The sequence below is a fragment of the Lonchura striata genome, chromosome 4 (assembly GCF_050655825.1).
Source record: "Lonchura striata isolate lonStrDom1 chromosome 4, ASM5065582v1, whole genome shotgun sequence".
Taxonomy (NCBI): domain Eukaryota; kingdom Metazoa; phylum Chordata; class Aves; order Passeriformes; family Estrildidae; genus Lonchura; species Lonchura striata.
In genome coordinates this window covers 18916552-18939240 of record NC_140706.1, presented here as the reverse complement: position 1 = coordinate 18939240, position 22689 = coordinate 18916552, and the positions used below count along the sequence as shown (strand labels likewise).

The following is a 22689-nucleotide window of genomic DNA, read 5'->3' as shown; positions in this document are numbered from 1 at the left end:
GGGAGATGGATTTGAAAGATGATAAAGAACACAGGTTACCTAGTTCACTTCACAAGTTCTCTGCCTTCCACTTGAAGACTTATCAGAATCCATTCTACCACCCAACAAACTAATACAAATATTCAAGATTGTCATTAATTTCTGTAAGAATGGAGTGATGGCTGACAGCTGAAGACTGACTTTTGTAGGGCTGGACATACTGACCTTAATTTTAAATTAATTCAAGTCTGAAAATAATTGTGCAGCATTAACTTAAGACACAAAGAAACAATCAAAAGATAATTAAAGGATAACTTTGCCACTTATACACGAATCACACCAACCAATGCTCTACCTCATTCACCTGAAATACAGCGGTGTTTTTACAATATCCAACTGTGACAAAGTCTTTAAAAGGCAACTATTAATCATTTATCTATTAGTAATTACCAACTGAAAAAAGCCTCTAATACTCTAAACGACTACCAGTACTTGTTTATTTTTTTAACAGGAGAGGGATCACAAAGAATTGAGATGAATTAAAATAAAAGGAATGTGAAGGACAACGTTTTAATTCAGATGTCTTTAGCACATATTAAACCAAAACTGACATTAAGACATGCTACAAAAGGTTCTCTGAAACTGCTCTGAGGTTTGGCAATCACCCCGGTTAGTACTGTAATTACTAAATTTAATGCCGGGTGAAAAACAGAATAGAAATTAGAAATAAGGTAATATCCTGGAGAGTACATATAAAGAAGAAAGTGGGGGGTTTTGTTGGATTTAAAAGTTACTGATCTGAAAGCCTTGAGATTGAATGTACCTCTTATCTCCAGCAATCTAAATTGCAAGTGTTCCTTAGGAAATTCAATACCACTGAGCATTTTTCATCCTCTTTAATAAGCAAGAGGCATTTCTTTTTACCTTGCTCAAATGTGTTATCCTTAGCATCTAAACAGAAATCAACCTTCCCACTTTCATTTCAGTGAAGCATTAAATACACAGAACACACATGCAATTTGGTAAACTTGAGATTTAAAGTTGTAAAGAAAAACAACAGATAACACAAATCTCCTTTATTTCTGAATGCCTGAAGTGGATTGATAAGTACTGCCATCTGCTTAAGCAATGGTAGATGCAAGAGCACCCAGGAATAATAGTTTAAACTTTGATATTGTTACACTTTGTTAAACTTTGTTATTGTTATATGAATTGGTGCATTCTGTTTATGTAACAGAGGACTAAGTGGAGAATCAGAAAAGCACCCTCTGTACTGGGCTGGAAGGAAAAACTATCTGTTGAACCTGTATGACACATTTGAACTGCTACTGAAGCCTCAAAGAATGGACCTAAACATCTACACACTGTCAGGCAGCCAAACTCCACAGGCAATTTTTGGTTATTAGTTACCCCGACATCTGTGGCACTAGCAGAAAATGTTAGCAGCACTTAGACTCAACCAGGCACAGCAAACTTCACCATGAAATACTGAAGATGCAACATCCAGGATTAAAATGTCTACAAGCAATTTGGAGCAGTGATTCAGGCATGAGATAGTAACACACCCCTATAGTAAAAGCAACTGGAACAGACTAGAAAAATGTGTTCATCTGACTAAACATATTGCTCAAGGAGATAAGCAAATAGACAAGAAGTCCAAGAATTAGTAATTCCTCTATTTGGCTTTAAAAAAATTTTATTTACATTCTCTACTGCTCATAAATATGCTTGTAATTGAATGGGAAAAAAAAAACACATTTCACTGCATACTTATGAAAGTAAGGTAGCAATTCAATGTATCGTGCAAATGGAATGAAACTATCCTGAAATTCTAAAAGCTGGTGATACAAGAAATACTAGTTAGCTTGTCTCCCTCCTGTGCAAGCCATGTTCCCATATTTTGGGAAGCAAAAGGGCAAAATCTTGAAAGCTTTAATTTCTAATTAGCTTTATCTTTTTAGGCTTTCAGTCAGTTGCTCCATCTGGCATCCATAAATACCATGAGAAAACTGAAATCAAGTATTCTTGGGTTCATCATTTTCTAGGCTTCCAAACAAGGAACTATATTCTTACAATAACATTACTACTTGGACTATGATTGAGAATTTTTCCTCTTTCAGCAGATTACTCTTCAGGAAGTAGAGGGTAATCCACCAGCTAGGTACCAGTAGGGGAAGAAAAGTTGACATAAACCTGGAACTGTCAATGAACAATTTCAAGTTCCATTACTGAGCTGTGGGGATGAGGGATGGAGGGGAACCAAGCAAAATGAAAAACAAAAAATCCAAATACAATCAACTGTTTTAATCTTGAAGTCCACTATAAGATGGTAAAAAGCATCCCCATGGCAACCAAAATACCTTTCCCAAAACTCTTATGCTAATCAAGTGTCATATAGCTTTAGTAAGAATTGTGGAAAAGGTTTGGGTTTGGAAGAACTGGGGTTTTTTTTCTTTTTTATATGAAACCATACATTTGACACTTCTTCATTTTACAGGTGACTTAAACAGCAACCTTGAACAGGGAGAAGTCTTTTAAGCAATTTCTACAAAGAAGCTGCTCTCCTGACAAAGTACTCTAACAAAATATTTTAAAAGCAAAGAGCCTAATTCTTCTGAAACACTAGATCATTAAAACAGAACATGGATTTTAGCTATAAAAGGAGAAAACACCCAAAACAAACAAACAAAACAAAAAAACAAGCCAATCTCTAACAACACTAGCTGACTGTCTCAAGTGACTAAGAGGTCCTATGAATCCTAGTGGTTGGAATGCTGGCTGGACTCACTGACTGCCAGCGAGTTCAAGTTGCACTGTTAGCAAATGGAACAGAGAACCTTTTGAGGCACATTGTCTCACTTCTTAGATGTGGATGAGTGCCAGGTACTCCAATGCTGAGACTGGATTTGATGACTGCCAGTGAAGATCTACCTCGGAGCCAGTGCTCTCAACATCCCTTGGTAAAATGACACAAACCATTTAAATATGGGAATTTCTGCAGTAGGAGCAATGGAAGCCACTTACATTGTGGACAAATTTAAATGGCAAGAAATGCAAGTGGCTATTAAAATAATAAAATTAAACTCAATTAATGTAGAACTAGTTTGTTCTCCAACATATAATACTCACCAATTCTGATGGTATTAATTTAAGCTTTTTGTTCTCTAATACTTATTAAGAAGTAGCTATAAAATTACAGGACAGCTGGTGATACAATGAGAGTTGAGAGTAGTCTGTGCTCCAAAGACTTAACCATTTCGAAGCCTAAATCTATCAATATGAAACTCTCACCTGATTTGTCTGTACAACATGAAAAAAAATTTTTTTCCAGGAAGTGCTTAAATTGTCTTTTTAAAAGTATATTTAATATTTTAACTCTCAGCCAATTAAGAGTTCAATACCATCTCTATTTCACTTTTATTTATACTTAATACAGAAAACTGAATTTGTCTGTTTTGGCTTCTCAGTATTTGAGTTTGCCCAATTTTAATATCAGAATTAAGAAGTGCTGCCCTTTCACTATTCAGTGTCAGCTTTTTTCTCCATGTGTACATATTTACTCTCCAGGACTAAAATGCCACTTTACCTTTTTTGGTAATGATAGAGACAGAATTACTCAAACTTCACACCAAGATCTACTATCCAGCCCCAGATCTGATTTTAAACTCAATTATTGCTATAGCCTTCTCAAGTGCATCAAGACTTCTGGTAGTAGTCTTCTCCATGTTGTTTGGGAGGCACAGGAAGTTCCCTACTTGCATAAAAGTAATTGTTCCCTTTGCAGATGTTCAAGTACTTTATCAGACTTTCAGCTACAGCTCTTGAAGGCTCAGCATCGAGGTGGTTCTTCACCACAAGTCTTTTTTCATTGCTGCTTTTTGTTGCCTGCCATGTACAGAGTGTACAATCTTTGTTCAAAGAGGCCATTGCTACCTTGCAATTACTTTTTTACTGAAGCTACAGCTAGTCAATCTGATGAATCAGAGAATAATGGAACAATATTACATTCTCATTGTTTTCTATTCCACTAATTTTTTCTTCTCCAAACTTCATCAAATAGTTGATTTGTCCCATGATTTTCTGCATAGATGGCCTACAATCAGTCTCTGTTAGACAACAAAACTCTGGATTATTTCTGTTCTCTTAAGGAATTAACCAGTGTACCAGGGCATTTAGAGTACTTGCACATGCAAGGTCTCCACCCCATTTTACAACACTCCTCTTTCAACCATGTCACTAACCACAGTAAATCTGTTAAAATCACCACCACTTCTTGAGGAGAGAACACTTTGGGTATGTACAGTGAAACCTAAATAGAAAATGATGGAAGAGAGACATATCACTTGATTTCAATTAGCTACAGGTTTTGAAGGCTCCTTACTAGAAAAAATGTAGGCAGCCCGTGAAATAATTCTTTCACACAGGACATCACATACATATTAGCAAGAATTGAGCCCCTAATCACAAGTCCCTGGCAGTGGCACCTGCTATTGAGGCAATTAGAACACCCCTATGGAAGATCTGAGACTGTTTAGTCATCATTGGGTAAATTGCTTCTGTTGACTACAGCAGGAGATATTTCTTTGGAATGTACCTCAGAAGAAATTCCTGCTCAGTATTAATATTTTCAAACTGAATAAAAGGCACTGTTGCTTAAGCTGTACATTTTTCGTCTCCAACTGTTTAAAAAAAAAATAAAAATATGTTTTTGAACACCTAGCTACTGCTACCCTAAGAAGGCTTCCTTGTTACCTTCTTACAGTAATTTCATCTCTCCCAAAAAAAGCTTCCCAAAAATTGCTTTTATCTGAAGCATGTCATCTCACCTTTATATCTATCTTTATACCTAAAATTATGAGTTAGTATAACAGTATGCATTATAAAATTATACCATTTACTTCAGACATCTCTGAACAGCTAAATCTTCAAACTATACAAAAATAAAGTGTATGAAATATTACAAAAGGAGGACATTAAGACAATAATAGCTAATTCAAAAAATATAATAACTTATACACAGCAGTAAGCATAAGCAATGTAGCCTACAACAGCTTCCAATTAACAGGACCTCTGAAACATGTCTGAAACAAGCATCAGCTAGAATTGGAACATTCCCAAGCATAACAATGTTTCCAATTTATTATCTTTACCACAGTACAAACTTTCACCCAAATGTTCATTGTCTATCAATCTGTAAACAAAAGCTACTATTCCCCCTCCTCATTTTGAGAGGTGAATTTTTTCAGTCTTCAGTCAAGTTTCACAACCATCTTGCATAAGGATTCAAGAGCCTGTTCTCTTGGTAATTTACTTTTTTCTTTTTTTCTTTTTTTTTTTTTTTTTTTTTGTTTGTTTCTCATACAGTCTGCAGTGAATTAAAATCACAGTGAAAGTCCTGGGAAAAAAATGATCTTTACAGCAGGACTTGAACCATTCTAATAATAAATGCCTCTAACAAAGCTTCCCATAATAAAAGCATGACATTTCCATTTCCAGAAATCAAGTCAATTAGAAATGCTAAATTCTACTTAAAAACCCCAAAAGATCTAAAAGTGAAAAGATTCATCTTCTCAGTCAAATACAAGTCTTTCAGTTTCACTTGCAGAGACTGTTCCAGTCTGTAAAACAGTAGTGCAATTCATTTAGTTCTACTTCTTTTATTTTCCTTAAAGTTCTGTAGATAAATGTCCTACTTCTATGGAAAGATAGGAAGATGCTCCAGTAAACAAGAAACTTTGGCAAGCCCAGGAAGGCTTACTAGTCCATTAAAGCTTAGGAGTCCAAAGTGGCTTAAAAATGGTTTATGAATAAACTTTAAAAAGCCCAACAAATCAAATTAAAAAAAAAAAAAAAGCTGAAAAAGACAACCTAAAAAAATAAAGAAATAAATAGGCAGAAATTAATGTAAACTGTCTGAACGTTTTAATGATTTCTCATTGACAGCTGGCACAACCGTTGACAGTACAGTCATTAAATATAGGTGACCTACAGAATATTCCATTAGGGCATCCGGTCTGGAATGCTCAAATGGAATTACATTCCTAAAGATTTAAAAAATAGAGTTCTTATAATATTACTATAGCTTTCCTTCTGCCCACCTCACTTACACTTCTTCTTAAAGAGGTTTTTTATTTTTGATGGCTTTTTATTTTTTTCACCATTCTGGTAGAGGTCCTGTGGGATGCTGCTTATCCTGGGGACAGAAGCAGCTTCATGGCTGGGTTTACTATCACTGCCGGTCGAAGAACATGAGGTGTGACGAGGCTTTGGGACTGGGATCCCAGTTGAAAGCTGGTTCATGCTGCAAGACTTCTCCAGGATTCCATTATAAACTTTGCTTGCAGGACTAAAGATCATGCTCTTAGTTTCTGCCATGCCTACACAGTCAGGAGAGCCCCTAGAAACATCTGCAGTTAGAGAAGAGGAGTCTCCTGTAGATGATTCCTCAAGTGAGAATTCTTCTGGTGAGACTTTCTGAGGAGAAATTGTCTGGTACATCTCAAGACTTGCTGGAGGAGACTGTTTTCTTCCAATGGATGAATTTAAGGAGTCACATTCCGAACCTGTTTCCTGTACTTCCCTGAGTCAGAGCAGAGAGAAGAGAAAATATAATGAAACTACCATTTCCTTCATACAGTTAAAAAGGAAATTAATTTTTAATCAATAACATTAGTCTAAAAGCACCACCCACACTTTTACTTAGTAGTTAATTAAACAAAAAAAAAAATTAAGTTAAACATTTTAAGTTACAACTTGCATTACATCATTTTATTATCTAAACTTAAGGGAATTAGTTTGTGCAATCTTGCTTTTGCGGGCAGCAGCATCTGCCCAGAATCAGTCATTTGTATCTCACTTCAAAGAACAAAGTCTATCTTTCTGGCATGTGAAGTCAGAAAAGTTATGAAATGAAAGAAGGAGATTTAAGCCTATCATATACAAAAAGTTTCTTCAGGACAAGTGTCCCTACCTTTCAATAAGCTCATTTGCTCCTTCCAAAAGGAATTTAACCTTTTCCTATGAGGCCATGTAACAAGAGTAGGTACACGCTCAACATGCTGTAAGAATTGTGTTACCATCCATCTCCTCTTCGCCCAGTAGCTGACATTGCTTTTGATCCTAGTTTCAGATGTAAAAGCCAGTAACATATTGTAATGGAGAATCAGGGTTAGTTCAGTGCACCCTGGATTGTAACATTACTTAACTGTATACGACATGCTAGCTATTTACACAGACATACCAGACAAGAATTCTCTGCTCCATGTAGACTATATTAATTTATATTATCTGATAGATTACTTTAACTTTTGGCTTGGTTTAACCTCTAATTCTAAACTGTTAGTCTCAATAATCCTATCGAGAGTTCCAAGTGCTGTTTGCTAATCTCCGTACCATTGTTTATCAGCAGAGAAGTAAATGGCTTCCTCCTCCTCTTCAGTTCGATAGAGAGCTGGGCAGCTCGACACAGAGAGGATGTCAGGGTCAGGGGAGTGCAAAGCGTGCTGAGACTGTGGAGATGATGGCACAACACTGCGTCTTGATCTACACAAGCTACTGCTTCTTGCCAGTGTGCTGGGAGGTTTTACAATGGACCCTGAGGCAGAGAAAAAGCAAACCAAAACCCTCCAAGTGACATTGATGTTAACAGTATCTACTCTGAAGACTAAGTAGCAGACATCTGCTTCAGTGACAGTGACTTTTAAACAACTGACATTGCTTGACAGTTTCAGAGGAAGAAAGCTGACAAACCTCACATATTCTACAGTTAGATGAAGCACCTAATCAAGATGCAACTGCAGAGATTTTGTGCCTGCCAAATACTACCCTGACCAAGTACACCAAAGCTCTGGCTCACTATGCTCTCGAGAACAAAAAAGAAAGATTCTACTGAAATCCCCAACCCTTCATAAACTAAAAATAGCAGTGCTGAAATTAGTATGTTACAAAATGTCCTGTATTTCATGTAGTGATTTGGAGGTTAGAAGAAAATGTAAAAGTTTTGCAATGCAGGTATGACTAACCAAACAGCCAACTGATATACACTACACTAGTTGAAAAACAGGCTAGCTAGAGAAGACTAATTTCATTTATGTAACATGACAGAAAATACATAATTCAACCTCATTTTAAGATGAAGAACTTTCTTTTAGATAGCATTGTCTCTTTCCAGGCTATGTATTTCTGGAAGTAAAAATACTAAGAATGCTAATGAAATCTTGTATGACTGTCTCCACCCAAAGTACCCAACAGGAAGTGATAAACTCAAATCCTAATCCAATTCCTCCTTCAAAAGATTATTAGGCAGCAATACTTGTAGAGGAGAAAACCTACACACAACTTTTCAGGCTAGCTGACTGAAGTCTCAGGATGCTTCACACCCCTCCTGAAACTGTCCCATAGAATGCATCACTGCTTATGTAAGATACACAAACCCTAACTGGTGTTCAAAACTATTTAACAAACACAACATGCTAAAAAACCCTTCAGTTATTTTTGTAGACAACGATATCTAGCCTGACAAAATAAATTTTATTTTCTGAATGCCAGTTTATCATCATATAAGTTAGTTTCCCTTGCTGGAATCTCAGAAAAGGATAAGTTGTCCACTCTTTTAGTACAGGAAATCACAACCTTCACTAAACAGTAAGTAACTGCACATTTGCCAACACATAGATTTATTTCCACTCCTGAGCAGGAAAGAAAGGTTTGAGATTTTCAACATGAGAGTTAACATGTAACTCAAATTTCTAATATTATTTTTGATGAATTCTCTACTGACCTTAAAAGCATTTTGGAAGCTCAAAAATCATCTTGTGTTATTACAAAAAAAAATTCCTCAAAGAGAAATTGTGAACTGAGATAAGAGAATAAGAATCTCTTCAAGAAATTTGTGCTACAGGTCCAGGTACATCAGATACCATCCTACTTACTGGTATTAAAAAAGCAGGAAAAAAAAAAAAAAGATTGCACCATCAGTGAATTTTCAGAGAAGTAACAAGCATTTTGATTCTTTGTAGGTGTATATACACAGGAATATGAAGAATTCAGCTATGACAATTGAACATGTAGAATTTTCCAGTGCAAATGAAACTCACTAAATCAAGGAACCAGCTGAATCCTAATGAGTCAATGGAAAAATAGAAATTTCACTATCACTATCCTGCTGAAGTGACTTTTTCCCAGTGTTAGACACTACTTCTTATCTCATTTTTGTTCTTCAGCTTGAGATTGATCAAACAGCTCTATTACTTGACACCATATAAGCCTATCAACACAATTGCTCTGGCACAAAGAAGCCTGTCCAACAGACTTCAAATTTTGTCAATCTTGTGAGTCCAAAGGATGCTGGGGCAAGGCATTAGCCCAGTACACTTCAGATCCAGCGATGGAATTAGCCTCTTTCTTAAGGGACCTCCTGCACAATGCATTTTGCCTGAAGCCTCATGACCAAGACAAGCCATTATGCTTCTGCCCTGCCTTGTGTGCATTTGTTATTTTTGTCTAAAGGATGAGAGTAATTCAGTATTTACTGAACTAAACCTACAATAATTTGACTCCTCAACACTAGTTTCAACAACAGATCATTTAGCATAATTTCCTCATTCAGTAGAATTTCAGCTAAGTATGTTCTTACAAACAGTACAGTCCTTTTCTAACTGTAGTTCCTTTGAATGAACTGCACTTTCTTCTCTGGCTTCACTTCTAAGCAAGAGCTAAATGAGAAGAGTGACTAAAAAAACTCACAAGTCTGAAGTTTTTTACACATATCCAAATGTTGTCATTGTAGACCATCTGGAAAATCATGATAATAAATGGAGCACTTCATTTTGAAATCAGACCACAGGTTTCTCCATATAGAATTGTAAGCTTAACTCTAGGTATCCCTGTTTAATTCGGTCTCCAATAAATTTGTTGCCAGGGTTTAAATCAAAGTATTTGCACCGAAGACAACTAGAGAAACAGCATTCCATAAAAGTGATTAGAACTTGCAGTAAGTTGCAAGAGGATTAATGAACTTTTCAATGTGGTCTGCAGAAAAAAAGCTTGGTACATTAAGAAGAAAAACAAGTGCCCAAGGCACACCAAGTGAAGGCAGCAAAGTGGTGACCTTATGCTGTTTTAAAATACAGTTTGAATTTCTTCTGAGAATCCCAGCCCTGGAAGAAAAATGTACCAACATGACAAGTTTTCCTTCCTACTCATTCCTCAGCTTAGAACAGCTTGTTTGAATAGCTGCATGTGAGCTCATCTTTTCAATTTGCCTCTAGAGTCCAGTTAATCACAAGCACCACGAAGGAGGCTCTTGTTCTGACACAATGACTCATGATACAAGGGTGGTCTGAATCCCCAGTGTGTATCTTCTGATCATAGCTTACCAAAGCTGGATTTCTCTCCCTCCAGAACTTGGCCTCTCTGACGGACACTCAAACAACCAACCCACTATATCCAAACACAAACATGCTGCCTGAAAGCTTCCCTTGAACAACAGGATTTTGTTCCAACCACTAAAGAATGTGCACAAGGATATGTAGCATGCGGCCTCCCAAAGGATGTGATCTTTCTCATAGCTCAAGTAACCATGGACTAACCTCACCCCTTCCATCTGAAAGAATAAATGAACAGAAACTCAGCATTATTCTTTACAAACTTTTGTTTAAGTAGCAATCCAAGGTTGACAACCACTTTCAAAACCTTAGCTGAATTTGCCCCACTCTCCCACTGAAACAAAATAGAGGCTTTTTCTTCATGTTATCTTCATTGCAAAACCCAATTTTCCATTTAAGTCCCACGAGCTAGTATCTGAAATCTTACATAGAATTTTGGTCTTTTTGACTTCGATCTATTCCTGTTTGATTTCAATACTCTTCTCCCATCTGACTTGAAAATTCCATGTCCCACAACTTTTCCCCTTTCTTTTTACTGAGCTCACCACTTACCATGAAACTGTGAAACTATTGGAGGAGTGTCTTCATCTAAGTCATCAACGCCCCCTGCAATTGGGTAGGGAGGAATGGAAACTCGAGGCATAACTACCCAGCTGTGATCAGAGTAGAGGGAGGAGGTCAAGCTTGGTAGCCCAGAATTGTGTGCGATTTGAAACCCACAAATCTTCTCAATCTGTTGCCATCGATAAAGACGCTCTCGCAAACATGTCGTCAGTTCAGAGAGTGCTTTCCTGAAGAAAGGCACATATTAAAATTATATATAGTGTTCTTATTGATAAAGCAAAGCAACACATTCATCCAGCATACCAGAAGATCCATTACAGCTGTTGAAATATTCACATTTTAGTATTTAAATTGCTTTTCTAAAGTGCAAAACCACCAAAACACTCCATTTCATAACTCTCCAGGAGCTCTGTTCTGGGAGCAAATAATCACAAAAGAATACGTCCCAGTAGCCTTCTTACTTTGCTTCAAGAATTTTGTGGTCCACTTCATCCAGGGAGGAGCTGTGTGCAACGTGTAATGTTCCAAATACAGTGCTTCTCTTCTTTTTTATCTTTTCTGCCTAAAAAGCAAAGTCAAACGCATAAAACTAGTAACATAATTAACATATGATAAAATATTATCAGTATTGACAGGTAGCAAACAACAATTCAGAGAAGAAAGCACAAATGCTTATTTGCTTTGTGTTTACTATTTCATATCTAGCAACAGATCAGAAAAAAATTTAAGTAGCTGAAGAATAATTTATTACCTCATCTTTAGCAATTGCTAATTGCATTTCTGCATGCTGTCTTTTGATATTGTAATACTGTACTTCAACTTCATGTGTTAACTGTAGCCACTTCTGCAAAGCTTCAGGAACAGACCAATTGCTTCTCAACTCAAACTCCTTCTCAGCCTTTTTTAAAGCCATACGAACCTAGCAATCAAGAAGAAGAAATGAAAGTGTCACCAAAAGTATCATTAGAACTAACAGGTGAATTATAAGCACCTTCACACCCCACAGCAACATACCAAAGCTTGACAGTTTTGGTGTGTGCTGATTGGTGTCAGGTATGCAGATTTGGCAGCTCTGAAATCTAGCATATGACTTTCCATACTTTTTCCAATGCTATATAGTTCCAAATCATAAGTTTAAATATTTTTTTTTAAGATTATAATATTTTTAGTACAATAAATCCAAATTTATTGCTGTTCAGATGAAACAAAGCTACTCTCTCTCTTCTAACAACATGATAAAAATAGCTTTTGTATATATTTTGTTCAGTGAATCCCAAAGTATTACGATAAGCTAACATACAAAGTTTACAGCTTCTAATAGTTTTAGGATTATTTTACTAGATAATGGCATGGTTGATAGACAATCATTAATTACTCAGAATTTTTCCATTCAAATCTAGCACTTGGGGAATGCTGCTTTCAACACTCCTGAGGGTCCAATAAGGACTGATTTAAAGTCAACACTAAATTTATAAACAGCTGGCAGATACCTGTACTAACTCTTCCTCTGCATATTTGAGCCTGCTGAGCTCACATTCAGCTCCCTCTCTCAATTCCCTGAGGCGATGAGCTTCACGTTTTGCATCATTGATCTCATCCATCATTTTGCGCTCCAGATTTTGCTTTTCAACAGCAACGTTTCTATTCTCTTCTTGTGCCTTCTCAAGCCTTCACAATTACACAAAAAATATGAGAAAATACACAGTATATTTGTTAAAAGTTGCAGTCCTCAGGATAGCAAAATGCATCCACCAACAGGGCAATGGGTATAAAGCACATGAGGTTCCATCTGAACATCAGGAAACACTTTTCACCATGAGAGTGACTGAACACTGGCACAGATTGCCCAGAGAGATGGTAGAGTCTCCATCCTCAGACATATTCAGAAGCCACCTGCACGTGGTCCTAGGCAACCTGTTCCAGATGATCCTGCCTGAGCAGGAGGGGCTGGGCAAGATGAACTCCAGAAGTGTCTTCCAACCTCAACCACTCTGTGATAATAAAGACTCTGCAAGCTTCATGAATCAGCAGCAATTACATCACACAACGTGATATCCATGCCAGGCAAAATACCCAAATTTTAAGTGAACTATCATTAAAAGTGTAGGATCAAAATACAAGTCTCTATAGACAACTGTGTTGCAGGTGCACCACAGACTATCCACCTTCACATTGCTATATATGCAATAGAAACTAATCAGTTCAGGTCTGTTTCAATCTTAAAAGCTTAGAAAGAGAAAGCGTTCTCATTTCCATGTATGCAACAGTTTAAAATAAACTGTAATTATATGAAAACAACAATACATACTTGTAAATCTGTAGGAAAAAAAGACTGAGCCTCTATTCTCTACCTTTATCCACAAGTTCGTATTGCCTGCTAAAATATCCAGGAGCAATCTTTAACCAAGAAATCAGCACCACTGAAATCACAATTTCCATGCAAAGGGAAGATGAACAAAATCCAAAGGCACTTAATGCAAAAAACTTAATATTGTAAAGGATCTTAATATTGTAAAGGGAGAGGGCAAGGGAATAACTAGGCACTTTAGGGGAGGATTGACAGATGGGGTAAGGTGGGAAAACTAGGGACAAACCAAGTGGAACATAGGGGTAATAGGAACAAACCATTACATAATAAAACCTGTAATAACACAACTCCACATCGGACAACTTTTTTTTTCTTTTAGGTTTTATACCTTTCCTGCAAGTCAAGAAGACTTTGCTCTGCTGTTTGGAGACTTTCTAAGTCCTTCATCATTTTTGTGATATGTTCTCTTGAGGTTCTGTTCTGTGTATATGCAAACCAGCAGCCTCCAAAACCAATAACTATAGAAACTGTTAATATAAAATCCTTCATCCAGTTGTGAGGGGGACCTGTGCAGAGAACAACACCATCATTAACTAGTTCTTTGATACAGACAACAGACTCAGGCCTTCCCCCCCTCTCTCCAGCGTAAAAGGTGACAGAACCCGATGCTAAACAGAATTCTAGCTCATTTACCTTAAACTACCTCCAACAACTTTCAATGTACTCCACAGCATTTTTCATGTATATCCTTTCAAATGTATTCCACAGCATTTTCCATACAATATAAGCAGCTCTACTCCAACACAATTTTCTTATTCTGTTCTAAAACATTCATTAGACTGAGATAAGCTTACTAAACCCCTTTACAGTACATACTCTTCATCTTTATTTAGAGTTAAAATAGAGTTCCACAACTGCACTGCATCAGGCCAGTAGGAGGTGTAATTAGATTTGAGCAAGCTCTCCCCAGTCTGCACCCTCTTAAATATGCTATGCTGATTTTAAAATATACTCAGAAAAAATAAGGTACATTTTAAAATGGTAACAGCAGCACTTTTTAAAAGTAGAAGTTGTATTTTAAAATTATCATATCCAGGATTCACATAACACATCTTTGTTATAGTAACTTGCACCTCTGTAAAGACAGTTTCTGTGTACAAGTAAGCATGCAGAGCACTGGTGATGTGGTATGGACATGGCTGCATACGGTAAAATGGGTCAGATGTGGAACTCCTGCACTTAAACTCAAGTATAAGCAAAAGGTATTGGATATGCATCACCATCTCAGTTTTTTCTTCTTGGGGAAGAAAAAAATCTCTCATTTCAGCATCCCTGCTGCACTGCCCAAGCTAGTTGAGAAGTGAATGTAGCCTTAGCTTTAAATGTAATTTACACAGTCAAAAATACTTAGAGGACACTTCTTGTGACACAAAAGCCAACATCCATCTGTCAAGTGGCGTTATAGTAAAATTTATACATGATATAACACACAAAAGTGAACCTTTCTTCTGCTCACAGCACCTAAATAACCTTTTTTAATTCATTGCAGAGTTCCACAATGCATGCCAAGCAATCCATCAGCACATCCACAAAAAAGATAAGCTGTCCTATCTACAGTATCAAGTGTCATGGAAAATATGCTCTATTGAATTCCTACAATCAAGAGATAAGGAAAAAACTGCAGAAAGTTACTAACGAGTGAGAGGTCCAAATAAAACAACATCCAAGGCTTTAAGCTGAAGCTTCTGTCTATGACTCCGGTCAATTATTTTCAAGTGAGAGATCATGAAAGCATGTTCATTTACTGCTATCCTGTTAACGACAAGACAAAACATTACCTATTACATAAGCTATTCAAAATCAGTCCATGCAAAAAAAAAAAAAATCAATAGCATTTCCCACAGTTACACAGATTACAGCCATGCAATTGAATACAACAGTAATGCTATACAAATGCATATCAGCAAGTGGCAAAAGAAGAAAATATAATAATTTAACTCTTATTTCTGGGGAAAAAATCATTAAGTAAATCCATTTAGCATAGTAAAGGTATATTTACAGACTTGTGACACCAACTCCTAAGTACAGGCAATATTCAGGTGTGGTATTTTTGCTCCAGAAAAGGTATTTTACAGTTACATTGCTGTATATACCCATGCAATAAATCAGAAGATGTTCAAAAGGAAGTTTGTTACCACACAGAATTATGTGACCTTTGATAAGGTCCACAGAAAGAAATAAATCTTTTAGGAAAGTTGTATTTTGAAATTTTCTGGCAAAAAATAAAAATGCAGCCACCTTTTCAAAACTGCAAGGACACTTCTCTTTTCTTGCATTTAACTGTATCTTCACATAGTTGTTCCTACCATATAAACTACTGCAGCAACCAATGGGGAATTATTTGAAACTAATCCAGAAAATGTATTCACCTAGGAAGTGTTGTTCCATTGACATTGCTGTCTCTAAAATTCTTTTCATACTGGGGCAATTCAACAAAATCTGAGAGCCACTGAAGAGTGTCCTCTTGAGTCCAGTTATGAACTGAAAGAAAAAATCCATTACCTTAGGTTTTTAGTAAAAATCAACAGCTTAGAAGACAAGCAGTAGAAAAGCAGGTTACAATAGCCAAGAGTTTAGCCAAATACAATTTCAGAAAAATTAGCATTACCAAGGCATTTCTGGCATTTTGCCTTTTCCATTACATGCTCCCCTGTGAAAGCTTAGGCAAACTATAAATAAAAAAGCATGGAACCAACAGAAGTATTTTTTTACTAAAGCTTTCACAGAAGAATTTAGTCTTTTGCTTTAGTTTAAACCAGGACAGCATCTTGTGACTTTCATCTACTTAAACTAATTCCAGCCTCAACTCCTTTGCCCTTGCTACCCTTGCAGAATTAAATGGCTATATGGAAAGATACTGGTTATACCTGGTGCTATAACCATTTGATGCAATATACCAATATCTTTCCTAGGATGATGCATTAAGAGCTTGTTTCGACAAGAATTTTCTTAGAGGCTTATGCCTACTAACCACTAAAATGGGAGCTGACAAGAGGAGAGAGAAGACTGAAAGAAAAAACCAAAAGACAGAAGAAATGTAACAGGAAAGCTATTAAATTTCTCTCAAACATGCCCAAGAAAATTTAAGAATTTTTTGGAGTATTTTTGTATATTATTCCATTTATGTAGAGAGTAATTAACAATTTTCCTTAACAACAGCAACACTCTACATAAACATTCATAGCTACAGATATGCTAAGATAATACTTCCCACAGATATTTAAAAAAAAAAAAAAAAGGAAAAAAAAAAAAATAAAAACAACCACCACATTTCTGCCCCTTACAGAGCATCTGCTGTAGTTTACAGCTTCATACTGACAAAATTGAAGGGCAATTTTTCACTCCATTTATGACTCTACAAAAGTCTGTCTGCATATGAAAGAAACAGGGACAGCCTCCTTCTGGACGGATATGAAAGACTGGGGGGTTTTTTGAACACTTCTCTATCTCGAACTACTTACATGTGACAGTGCTGGGCAGAGATTATCACTAGGACACATTCTCAATGGTGACTTTTGAAAATAATCCTTTAGAAAGCGCTGCTGAAAGCTTGACAGGTAAAGCTGCAGGCTATGGAAATTTTTATGAGTTCAAAATCATATTTCAGTTCACACTGTAACTGAAATAAGGACTTCTAGGTTTCTTGTCTACACTAGCACAGCTGCAAAATAAGCTTAAACATTTTAGATTATTATCATTCCTGAAAGGCAGAGACAGAACACATTTTACAGACTCACAGCTTCAAGAAACAAACTCAGAACAAACTTCTTGTTATCTATCCATATAAATGGCTACACAACCTTCCCAGTAGGGTGTCCCATTTATTTCTCTCCTTGTAAGCTATAGTCAGGTATTGATTTGACACAGACTTGGTTTTGTCATATTACTCTAAGATTTTATGCAAAATATCTGGGCTCTATTTATAAACAGGTAGTTTTTCCATTGCACAGATTCTTAACGGTTTTGTGAATAATAAGCAATCATATTTACAAATCATTCAAAGTTATTTGACTGGTCATAACAAGTCTCAAAAGAGTGATAAAATTATCCATAAAATATCACCTTAATTGCATTCTAGAAATATGTTCATAGACTGATCCCAATTAAAGTATTGTTTTGTTGTGACAAGAGGAAAAAAAAGCCTAAAATAGCCACTGCAAACTAGCACTGACAGTACAGAATACTCAATTTCAGAAGCCACACAATTCACTGAGTTTATAAGTTGGGGGAAGGATTAAAAATACAATTGAGACTTTTCACTTCTACTACTAAAAGAATTTTGTAGACAGTCTGCCAAATTTTACATAAATGTATAGGTTTCTTTAACCCAGAGGTAACATTAAACATATTATCCTGAAAGAAATGAGCTACACATTCAAGTGGTTTACCAGAACAAATCACATCTGTTGCGCTGTTTAGACTGGTGTGATGTTTTCTTCATAGACTACCAATGAAATTTTCCCAAACAAATCAATTATATTCTGGAAAAAGTACTTAATTATTCATTGTCTATCACTGTATCAGATACCTCCATTAGTACAGAAACTGCAAAAAGAAGCAACCACAGTCTATCCTAAACTAGAACTGAAACTTGTACTTTCTGTACTCTTATATGTTACTCTTTTATTATAAAACAGTATCAATTACTTCTTTATTTATGTTGTGTCCCTTTAACTGATCACTCAACCTAAGCTATGAATATGTACTGTCATTTCTTATTCTGGGATGTCAAGATCTTAATCTCTTTTTACACACATATTTTGCAAGAAAATTTATGTTTATTATGTAAACTAATTCTTCACTCACAGAAGTCCAGTGCCAGATCCCCAAGTTTTGCAGGTGGACTCAGACTCTAAGCTACACTGTTCTTCCTTTCCTATTCTATCAATCAGTGAAAACATTCAGACTGTTCTTTTTGTTGGTATCTACCATATGCCATATGTTGGTAAGGAGTATTATTTGACTTGTCTCCAGTCATGACATACATGTTTGTTCTACAGCAGCATAAAGTATGAAAAGCAAACTGGCCTTTCTCCACAAGAAGCACTTGTAGTCCACTGAAACATGACAAGGCAAGTGTGATATACAACAGGACCAGGTGTACTGAAGGGCAAGCAGGACAGCTGAAATTCATCTTGATCAGCCCTGCCAATTAGATTGTGCCAACTCACACTAATTAGCTGAGGCTGTAATTTTTTCTTAGTTAATCACCAAAAAAGAAAGCGCTACTTCAGACAACAGAGTAGCAAGCCACAATTACTGTAAGTTAAATGCACGTAACATTAGAGAGTAATTATAACATCCTTCTCTCTCATACCTCTTTTTATAAAGAGATACCTCCAGAGAGAGGATGTCGGCAACATGCTTTGGGCAGGCAGGTATAGAAAGCAGTGTTCACACCCCAGAGCAGTACTCAGACTCTAGACCTCCATCAGCTATTTTATTCAGACCACAAGTTTAAGTTTTGGGGTTTTTTTCCTTCTTCTTTGCAACTGTTCTACCAACATACCTGAAGGTGAAGACAGCAAAAGTAGCTTTAAACTGGCCCTATATGAAAGTTTCTCATTGTTAACCCACAGGAATTAGAAGATCAATCTATTTACCAGTTTTTTTGTGTTAAATTTATCATGTTAAATTTATCATATCACACAAAAGAATTCAAAGCTTAGTTTTTAGGATCTTCAGCAGTAACATCAGCAGTATGCAGCATTATGTAACTCATCCTTAGCCAAGCCCTGCTTGCATTAATTTCCAATCTCCTGTTATTTAAAACCTGAGACAGCAAATGATTAGAAAGGAAGGCAACCACAACATGTTTGTGGTATGCAGTTTAGTCCCAGTTGCTGCAAGAACACTTGTGCAGTAGTATATCAGAATACAACAGGTGATTACACATGCAAATATAGAGCCATTTTTGTATCTTTTTGCCCTAATAAATAATGTACCAGACTTTAGTTCACCTCCTATTTTCCACAAAGAGGGAAAGAGAATTAAAGGAGAGGAAAAAAAGTACACATAGAAGGCAAGGATAATGGTGGTTTTTTTGTATTATGGGGCAGTCTATAGGAGATACTATACATTAAAGCTCAAATATGCCATAATGGTAAAAAAACCCGCTACTTTTTCTTTAAGGTTCTCTGTAACAACTAGGTTTTGATAGAATTCACATTATTCTGACAATAGCCAAGCATTCATGAATTCCAAGTTTGACTTCAACAGTTTTTACTTGGCTACAAAACCAAGTCCCAGGGGACAATGCTACATCACTACGAATGCAGCACCCAGCCCTACTCACTGAAACAGGTCAGAGAACCACCCAGCTGAAAGCTCTGGACTGATTTTACAGCCCTCTTGCTACTGAGACTAAATTCCCATGACCACAGCCAATTACAGGGGCAAAAAGAGAAGGCAGGTGCCGCTGAGTGAGAGAGCTTCCAAAGACAATTGTACAAAGACTGATATTCAGGCATCAAACCAAATGTTCACCTGTCCCCTTTGCAATACTCAAAACTACTACCTCTTCAAGGCCTTTGCAGAAAAAAAACACTGAAGATGCACCTTTGATATTAACCTAACAATAGCTACAAAGTTTGCTACTTGTGAATAGCCTAAAGACTCTATAGTACATGTATAAATACTGCTTAGTTAGAAGAAGAGACAGTCAAAGAATACCATACAACAAGCATATATTGGCATTTACATTTAAAGAACAGTAACACACAGTAACAGAAGTCAGATGACTTTCAGAGAGAAGTGTTTTCTACATTTTAAACAACCATGATAGTTCATAGTCACTCCTCTAAAGAGAACACTCTGTAGAATTGGATTATGAGATTTAAAAAATTCAAAGGCCACAAAAAGCACATTCTAGCTAAACTAAATTAAATTACAGTCTTGTTTTGTACCAATGGAGTCCTTTAAACTGAATGGCAACACAGCAACATTAGGCTAAATGCTGATTCAAGCTACAATTATGACTCCTGCCATGCAGTAAAACCTGTAACAGCCTTGAACTTCCTTTAATTTGCACCAGCCTAGATTATGACTTAAAGATTCTGCACCAGGCAGAGACATCAAAAACCCGCCCAGTGCCAGAAATATTAAAAAGCAATATTCTGAGGCCCCCTCTTTTATTAGGCAATTTTTAGAGCTCTGAATGCAGCCAATCTTCAGTGTTACATTCCGTGTATAAAGTCCTTCTCAATCAATTATTTAAATGTAACCTCTACTTTCCTTAATTCTAAAAGGAAACATCAAACAGCAATGGCATTTTTTTTACTTTCTTCCTTCACATCTTATCTATCTTGTACCACCAATATGTTAAACAAAGATCGCCTTTAAGCTATTTGACAAATATTTAAGACAAACATTCACATAAAGCAAGCTTTATGGCAAAGAATAAGCAAATTCTACTCAGCATAAGCTACACAGCAGCAGATCCTGAAGATGTTTTTATATATACTGTCAAGAGCACTAGAGTTTGCAATTCTCACACAGATACCTCAACAGACTGTTTAAAAGTCTCAAATTACTGATGCTATTATTTACACTACCTTCCATCCTCTTGTTTAATGTTGTCCAATTGCTATAAACTAGTGGCACATAAAAAAACAAATAAATCAAAAATTCCTAAAACATCTAGAAAGGAATGACAACATTTTCCATGCTACCTAAAATCAAATTAAAGTAGTTCATCTTCTGAGGGGCTTCATGCTTTCTAAAAGTCAGCAGACCACTGTTAATACTGCTCAGGAGTCTCATTCTAAAGGTCTCCCTCTGGTGCAATTTTAGTTCTCTCAGTAGGATACACAAAAAAAGCCACTATAAGCAGACACAATGAGATGAGACATTCCAAGTCTTTTGAGTCTTACTCATTCACTGCATTAAAAAAAACCTGGAATATATACACAACAGAGAATCACAACAGTGATACTTCTAGAATCACTATAGCCTAACTTATTGAACAGCTACTCATGACTTAGACCTACAGTTTTGAGATAATTTTTTCTGATAATTTAGTTGCAATACTTTCAGGGAACAGGATCTTCAGCTAATAAGTATATAAGGAATATTTGAAGAGATAAGGCCAAAAGTTACTGGTTAAAACAGATATTTACTACATTCCAAACACTTCATGCATTACCTCAGAGTGCACTTAAGTGACTTCCTGCATTAGCAGAATGAACCAATGCCATATTCCTGGTTTCATTCCCCTCCTGTTCTTACTTTTAGTTGTTTAACCCATACTAAGTTTTAGATCTCTCTATGCTCACCATTAGAACATGTCATGGTTTAGGAATGGTATTCTCAAGTTTAGCAGTCCTTCCTTAGCATGTGCAGTTTCCCCTTCCCCTCCAATTGGAGGCACAAAGGGTAAACATCACAAATTGAGATAGGAACAATTTACTGGAAACAGCAATGAGATAAGAAAATGAACAATAATAGCAACAATACAATAACAAAAGGTATAAGAAAAATAAACTACTCACATGGAAAGCCCCTGACAATAAACAAATACCAGATGGGTCCGTTCCCCATGTTTCTCAACCAGAATGAACCTCTTATCCCCAGCAGAGAGAGACACTCCTTTCCCAGCTCCCAGCAGTGACGTGGGGGTGTAGGATAACGCCCTGGCTGTAGCCATGCCCCTCCTGAGTGCTGCTGAAAATTAATCCTGTCCTGGCCAGAACCAGGACAGCACAACACCTCCGGAATGAGGAGTGGGGTGGGGAAGAGGCTGAGGAAGTTAGGTACTTTTTCTCCTATTCTAACATTCCAGATCTCTTTTTTAATCACTATATCCTGAGACATGTTTAGGAATGAACACTCGCTAGTTAAATACTGTCCTTTGATACTTGGAATAGTTGGATCAACTTACTCATTTCATCTAAATCAAAGTGAGGGAGGGCGGGTGGTGTTGGGTTGTCAGTACATTTTACTGTATCCCAAGTTAAAGAATATTTTCAAAAATTCTTTGGACTAAGAATTCTAGATCTTTGTAGCTCAAATAAAATTTAAATCAAAGTGAAAGTGCATTGAATTTGCCACTTAATACTATATTTTAAAAAATTAAAATAGCTTGAGAGAAATCCTTAGGGTTTATTAAATTTAAAATGCTAATCTGGAATTCAGCACTTGTACCAATCACCTTGATAAATTAGAACCTTATGTAAGTTATCTTAGTTTACTCACAATAAACAAAACACACAAAGAGGAAATTACCTCTAGCTGGACTAAGTTCTTAGTCAGATTTATGTGTGCCTATAAATAACAGTGTCAAAATAGATTCATGAAGATGCTTCAAGAAGTCATTCATTCACTACTCCGTACTTGGTGGAAGAACTGTTAAATTAAAACTATGTCAATAGCCACCATCATTTTTAGCTATACTTC

At 36.4% G+C, this 22689-nt stretch overlaps 1 protein-coding gene across 3 annotated transcripts in view; it reads right to left on the bottom strand.

Annotated features, from left to right (window-relative positions):
* Nucleotides 1–1657: 1657 nt before the first annotated feature.
* The window catches only part of STIM2 (stromal interaction molecule 2), a 67257-nt gene continuing 46225 nt past the window's right edge, over nucleotides 1658–22689 (bottom strand). The window contains exons 4-13 of one of the 3 annotated variants that reach the window (XM_085577755.1): nucleotides 15666–15777; nucleotides 14933–15048; nucleotides 13625–13802; nucleotides 12419–12596; nucleotides 11680–11847; nucleotides 11390–11490; nucleotides 10917–11155; nucleotides 7372–7573; nucleotides 6950–7098; nucleotides 1658–6559 (exon numbers count right to left, since the gene is read on the bottom strand). In XM_085577755.1, the coding sequence (XP_085433881.1) occupies nucleotides 6522–6559; nucleotides 6950–7098; nucleotides 7372–7573; nucleotides 10917–11155; nucleotides 11390–11490; nucleotides 11680–11847; nucleotides 12419–12596; nucleotides 13625–13802; nucleotides 14933–15048; nucleotides 15666–15777 (1481 nt within the window). In that variant the 3' untranslated portion in view covers nucleotides 1658–6521. Of the gene's footprint in view, nucleotides 6560–6949; nucleotides 7099–7371; nucleotides 7574–10916; nucleotides 11156–11389; nucleotides 11491–11679; nucleotides 11848–12418; nucleotides 12597–13624; nucleotides 13803–14932; nucleotides 15049–15665; nucleotides 15778–21785; nucleotides 22687–22689 lie in introns of those variants that run through there. The other 2 variants (XM_085577756.1, XM_021554407.4) reach the window with 2 other exon arrangements.